Source organism: Lepus europaeus, chromosome 2, assembly GCF_033115175.1.
Source record: "Lepus europaeus isolate LE1 chromosome 2, mLepTim1.pri, whole genome shotgun sequence".
NCBI lineage: Eukaryota > Metazoa > Chordata > Mammalia > Lagomorpha > Leporidae > Lepus > Lepus europaeus.
Window position 1 is genome coordinate 83,609,727 of NC_084828.1, and position 6,661 is coordinate 83,616,387.

Genomic DNA, 6,661 nt, shown 5'->3' on the forward strand with positions numbered 1-6,661 from the left:
CAGATAAAGGCTCCTGGCTTTGGCCTGGCCCAGTCCTGCCTGTTATGGCCATTTGGGTTGGGGAGTGAACCAGCAGATGGAAGATCTTTCTCTCTCTCTGTCTCTCTTCTATCTATAAGTCTGCCTTTCAAATAAATAAATCAATCATAAAAAAAAGATGAATGTTAAGTTCCTTACCTTGTAATTTCATCATCTCCAAGCATTCCTTTAGAAACAGGTGAGTATCTGGCTGGTGATGTAGGGGTCTGGCTCAGGTAGGAAGATGGGCTAACATGGTTATCAATAGGCTGAGAAGAAGCTTCAAAACAAAGAAAGCAAAAAAATAATTAAAAAATGAAACAAGATACCCAGTGCCTCATTTATGAATTTCAGTTAGTTAATGTATAGCACATATTCACTTCTCTGTGTATCAGAATTTGGTAGATTTATTTATCAGCTAAAAAAAAGGACAAACTCAGTGTCCAGCTATAAACAGGCTTCAGTTCAATAAAGCAAATTTATCTCATTTGCTTTCTTTTGAGAAAATACAACTAAAAAAGTTTTACATTAATTTCCTCACATGATGAAATCCAGTAAAGGTAATTTACAAGGTTATCATAGCAAAGACTAAGAACAGAAAATTTAAAGTATAATAACATTTTTCTGAAAAGTCATTTTACAGATTATTAGTTTGAAAAATACATATACTCAAATTTTGATTGTGAATAATAAAAACCCTGAAGCTTAAATATAGGTGCATAGGAGATGGTGCTGTGGTGTAGCGGTAAAGCCTGTGCCTGCAGCGCTGGCATCTTATGGAGTCATTGATTTGAGGCCCCAGTTACTCCATTCATCATTGCTGCCTCTTAGGATCTGTACTAGCAGGAAGTTGGGAGTCAGTAGAGCCAAGCTGGGTATCAAACTCAGTTACTCCAATATGCAACATGGGTGTCTTAATTGCTCGGCCAAATAGCTACCTTTAAGGCTGATGTTCTTTTTACATTAAAGCTTTATTTATTTGAGAGGTAGAATTACAGACAGAGGGAGACACAGAAAGATAGAGATCTTCCATCCACTGGTTTATTACCAAATGGCCAAAATGGCTGCAGCTGAGCTGATTAGGAGCCAGGAGCTTCCAAAGGGTCTCCCACATGTGAGGGGCCCAAGCACTTGGGCTGTTTCCTGGCTTACTACATAATATTTCCCCCTGCAAGTGCTCCACCCTTACCAGACGTCAAACTGATAGAGCTGCCCAATTTTGATTGTAACCTCCAAAACTATGAGCTGAATAAACCCTTTCTCTTTAGCAGCCTCAGGTATTTCATTATAGTAATGAAAAGCTAAGTAATTCACCAACTTAAAAGAAGTGGAGGCTGGCGCCGCGGCTCACTAGGCTAATCCTCCGCCAGTTGGGGCGCCGGATTCTATCCCGGTTGCCCCTCTTCCAGGCCAGCTCTCTGCTGTGGCCAGGGAGTGCAGTGGAGGATGGCCCAAGTGCTTGGGCCCTGCACCCCATGGGAGACCAGCAGAAGCACCTGGCTCCTGCTATCAGATCAGCGCGGTGCGCCGGCCGCAGCGCGCCTACCGTGGCGGCCATTGGAGGGTGAACCAACGGCAAAAAGGAAGACTTTTCTCTCTCTCACTGTCCACTCTGCCTGTCCAAAAAAAAAAAAAGAAGTGGAAACATGGGGGACAAAAAAACACAAGAGGGCAATAAAGTGATAATGTCAAATGACTGAGAGTCAACATGAGGTTGAACTGTTAGAATAGAGATGACGTAACTGAGGGTAGTAATCATAGAACAGAGTAATTTAAATTGATATTTTAGGAGTGATGAGCTACTGATAATTACAAATAAGATAAAAAATACAGGGACCAGCACTGTGGTGCAGCAGGTTAAATCCCTGGCTTGAAGCACTGGCATCCTATATGGGCACTGGTTCTAGTCTAGGCTGCCTCTCTTCCGATCCAGCTCTCTGCTATGGCCTGGGAAAGCAGTAGAAGATGGTCCAAGTCCTTCCATTTTTAAATAACATTATCATATATGAAAAAGGATAATTCAATTAAGAAATAATATTTTTTCTCAGGTTAACATCTTTGAAAGAAGCAGCATGAGGCCGGCGCCGTGGCTCAATAGGCTAATCCTCCACCTTGCGGCGCCGGCACACCAGGTTCTAGTCCCGGTCGGGGCGCCGGATTCTTTCCTGGTTGCCCCTCTTCCAGGCCAGCTCTCTGCTATGGCCCGGGAAGGCAGTGGAGGATGGCCCAAGTCCTTGGGCCCTGCACCCGCATGGGAGACCAGGAGAAGCACCTGGCTCCTGGCTCCGGATCAGCGCAGTGTGCTGGCTGCGGTGGCCATTGGAGGGTGAACCAACAGCAAAAGGAAGACCTTTCTCTCTTCTCTCTGTCTCTATCTACTCTGCCTGTCAAAAAAAAAAAAAAAAAAAAAAAAAAAAAGGCAGCATGGTTAATTTATATATTAGGCTATAATGAGGACCCTAATTCTTAACTGACACAAATGGGAACATGGTTGTCTTGAGACAGGCAGTATTCACAGTAAGACTGTTACATGATTTGATGAATAAAAGATTATAGAAATTGCTTCTTTAGTCACAAATAAAAATATACAAAACTCATAAAATGTGTAAGATCAAGTGTATGCAAGAATTTCAAGTAGCAAGGTTCTTCTCTTTGACACAAAAGAAGTGTAAGATACCATTTCTGTCCATTAGAGTGGGATGAATAATATTAAGAAAATGATTCAGCTGTATGTGAGCAATAAGTCAATGAGCAGTTAAAAATATATTATCAGGGGCTGGCATTGTGGAATAGAGGCTTAAGCTGCCTGTGACACCAGCATCCTATATGGGCGCCAGTTTGAGTTCTAGCTGCTCCACTTCTGATCCAACTCCCTGCTAATGTGCCTGGGAAAGCTACGGAAGATGGCCTAAGTCCCTAGGCCCCTGCACCCATGTGGGAGACCTGGGTGAAGTTCCTGGTTCCTGGTTTTGGCCTGGCCCAGCCCTGGCTGTTGTGGCCATTTAGGGAGTGATTCAGAAGATGGAAGATCTTTCTCTCTTCTCTCTCTCTGTGTCTCTGCTTCTCTCTCTTTAATCCTGGCTTCAAAATAAAAAAATAAATCTTTAATATTATCTAAGGACAGTATACAGATTTCAAAATATAATCTGTATCTTATAGTAATCAGTGTTAGTGATGAATCTTGACAGTTTGAAAACTGGAAACACTGTCATTTAGAAAATCAAATACATGATTTGATAGAGAATATTTTAAAAATACTGTAATTTAGAAAAGGAACACTCAAAAGAAAATGTACAAAGAGTATAATTAAGATCTTTATTACTTATGGGTTCCTCTAACATTAACTCAATGCACAGAATAATGCTTTTATTTTTCAACCAAAACAAATGTCAGTGGTTTAAGATTATGACAAATATGTCATATTAATATAAGATGTTAAACAGGGGAAGCTGAATATGGAATATATGAGAACTCTTTGTACTACTTCAGAATTTTTGTTTTGTACATTTAAAACTATTCTGAAATAAAAGTTTCCAAAAAGTATATTTAAATCTCTCTCCCATTTATACATTAAAAAAAAACCCTGACAATCAAATGAAACTTTTAAGGATGTAAGTAGTTTAGTAACAATTGAATTCAAATCCACTGAATTTCACACAAATATGGTATGCAATGTAAGAGGAAATTGTGATATATAAAGAAAGTATCTATTCTCATGTAGCTGAGATTCTAAATCCTGAAATTTCAAAAATATTTAAAATCAGTGCTTCGCAAAATGTAGTCTATGAACCAGCAGCACCAGAAACATCAGAATGACTACACTTAACAGAATTAAACTATACATTAAAGCAGTTTCTGTGCTCAATCCCAAAAACATCAGAAGAAAACAAAAAGTTTGTATTATTACAAATATCCCTTGGTGACTTATTTACAGAAAAGTTTGTGAATCAGTGCCTTAAATGTTAAAATTATCTAGTATAATAAAATAATAAAGGTGAAAAAGGATCCCCCTCCGTTAATATGAAGATTCTCAATTAAAACAGATTAAAATGCTTAACAGTTCTTTAAAAATATTTTATATTACAATTTTTATATTATATTCTCTTATACTAGGAACATTTCATTAAAGTGTATCATATCTAAAGGTAAACTTAAGCAGACTTACAATTGGTGATATCAGGTGGTGCGTAGCCATCATTCATATACATACTTGTGGGTTTTGCCACTTTCAAATAAACAAAATCAGATGTGTTCTTTAAGGCAGTTACTGCCTCCTCGTGAGTAACTTCTTCTAAACACACACTATTTACCTGAAAAAAAAAAAAAAAAAAAACCCAAAGACAATTATTTTAAGACATTTTCACTTGCTTTCTGGTTTTTGGTTATTATACCAAAGGTAGGGAAAATAACTGACCTAGGAAAATAAAGGTATGTGAAAAGAAAAATCCTAGTATTTTTGATTGTATATGCTATCAGGAAGTTGTTTATGTACATTAACGCAATTGCCAATCTTGAGTCTAACATCTATTCTTATTGCTCTAGCCTCAATTTCCTCTCACTCTTAGGCATTTATGAACGTGTATAGTAAGTATTCTTGTTTTTAAAACCATAATTTTTGTTCTGCAAATAAATAATTTTATTTAGGTAGCTTAGAAATTGCTCTATGTTGGGACACACAGAATTACTACGTTTAAAAAAATTGTTACACAGAAGCCAGGAGCTTCTTCTGGGTCTTCCACCTGGGTGCAGGGGTCCAAGCAATTGGGTTGTCCTCCTCTGCTTTCCCAGGTGCATTAGCAGGGAGTTGGATTGGAAGTGGAGCAGCCAGGACTCAAACCAGAGCTCATAAATGCCTGTCTCTAATAGATATTTAATTTTTCTCCTAAATGGCTTTACTAAATTTGCATTCATTATTACAGTATATAAGACTGACAATCTACTGAGATCTCTGCCAACACTGAATATTAAGTCTGCAAAATGTTTTAATTTTTGCATAAATTATTTAAAAATCTGTGCTTCTATTAATAAAAAGTTGAATTTTCTTCAATTATTTATTGACAATTCATTTATCTTTTTTTTTTTTTTTTTGGACAGGCAGAGTTAGACAGTAAGAGATAGAGAGAGAGAGAGAGAGAGAGAGAGAGAGAGAGAGAGAGAAAGTCTTCCTTTTTCCATTGGTTCACCCCCCAAATGGCCGCTGCAGCAGGCGCGCTGCGCCGATCCAAAGCCGGAAGCCAGGTGCTTCCTCCTGGTCTCCCATGCAGGTGCAGGACCCAAGCACTTGGGACATCCTCCACTGCTTTCCTGGGCCACAGCAGAGAGCTGGACTGAAAGAGGAGCAACCGGGACAGAATCTGGTGCCCCAACTAGGACTAGAACCTGGGGTGCCGGCGCCGCAGGCGAAGAAGGATTAGCCTAGTGAGCCATAGCACTGGCCAGACCATTCATTTATCTTCCATATAGAGATAGTTTATTTTTAGATAGTTATATTGTATCCTGCAACCTTCTTTATTAATTGTAGATTACTGATGATTTCCTAAAAACAATAAGATGTCATCTATAACTATAGTTTTAATCCTTTCTTTCCAGTCTAAATTTTTTTTCTTATTGCCCTGTCTAGGATTGATATTATAATGAAGTATAACATTGAATAGAAGCAGTAGGTCATGTTTTTCTTGGAACACAAAGTTGTTCGTAGTATTCTCTTATAGTCTTTTTCATTCTTGCTTTTATAAATTTGAGATTTCATTTTCCTTCTTGACCAGAATAGCTAAAGATTTGTCAATTTGCTAACTGTCTCAAAAAACAAACTTTTAGTGCTCGCTTCGGCAGCACATATACTAAAAAACAAACTTTTGGTTGTTAATTTTCTCTATTGTTTTTCTATTCCCTTTTACATTAATTCTGGTCTAATCTATACTATTTCCTTCCTTCTGTTTGCTTTAGGTTTGAACTGGTCCTCTCTTTGATAAAAAATTTTTTTTTTATTTTTTTTTATTTTTGACAGGCAGAGTGGACAGAGAGAGAGAGACAGAGAGAAAGGTCTTCCTTTGCCGTTGGTTCACCCTCTAATGGCCGCCGCGGTAGGCGCGCTGTGGCCGGCGCACCGCGCTGTTCCGATGGCAGGAGCCAGGTGCTTATCCTGGTCTCCCATGGGGTGCAGAGCCCAAACACTTGGGCCATCCTCCACTGCACTCCCTGGCCACAGCAGAGAGCTGGCCTGGAAGAGGGGCAACCGGGACAGGATCGGTGCCCCGACCGGGACTAGAACCCGGTGTGCCGGCGCCGCAAGGCGGAGGATTAGCCTGTTGAGCCACGGCGCCGGCAATTTTTTTTTATTTTTGCAAAAGAATAATCCTTTTATTTTAAATTACAGTGCACTAAAAATGTTTAATACATTTTCACTTCCACAATCAGCATCTTTAAAATTAACACAAGAGCTTTTTATGTTTTGAATAAAATGTTTAAGTCACAAAAGAAATCATGATTTTCTTTGTTGATTATTAATACTGCTTTGCAGGGGCCGGCACCGTGGCTCACTTGGCTAATCCTCCGCCTGCGTGCCGGCATTCCATATGGGAGGCTGGGTTCTAATCCCAGTTGCTCCTCTTCCAGTTCAGCTCTTGCTGTGGCCTAGGAGGGT

The 6,661-nt window shown here is 39.3% G+C and overlaps 1 protein-coding gene across 13 annotated transcripts in view; it reads right to left on the reverse strand.

The window, feature by feature from the left end:
• Window positions 1–6,661, reverse strand: part of DLG1 (discs large MAGUK scaffold protein 1) — a 243,260-nt gene that overhangs the window by 72,709 nt on the left and 163,890 nt on the right. For all 13 annotated transcript variants that reach the window (XM_062209736.1, XM_062209726.1, XM_062209746.1 and 10 more), the window contains 2 exons: window positions 4,184–4,328; window positions 178–298 (listed from right to left, as the gene is read on the reverse strand). In XM_062209736.1, coding sequence (XP_062065720.1) covers window positions 178–298; window positions 4,184–4,328 — 266 coding nt within the window. The remainder of the gene's footprint in view (window positions 1–177; window positions 299–4,183; window positions 4,329–6,661) is intronic.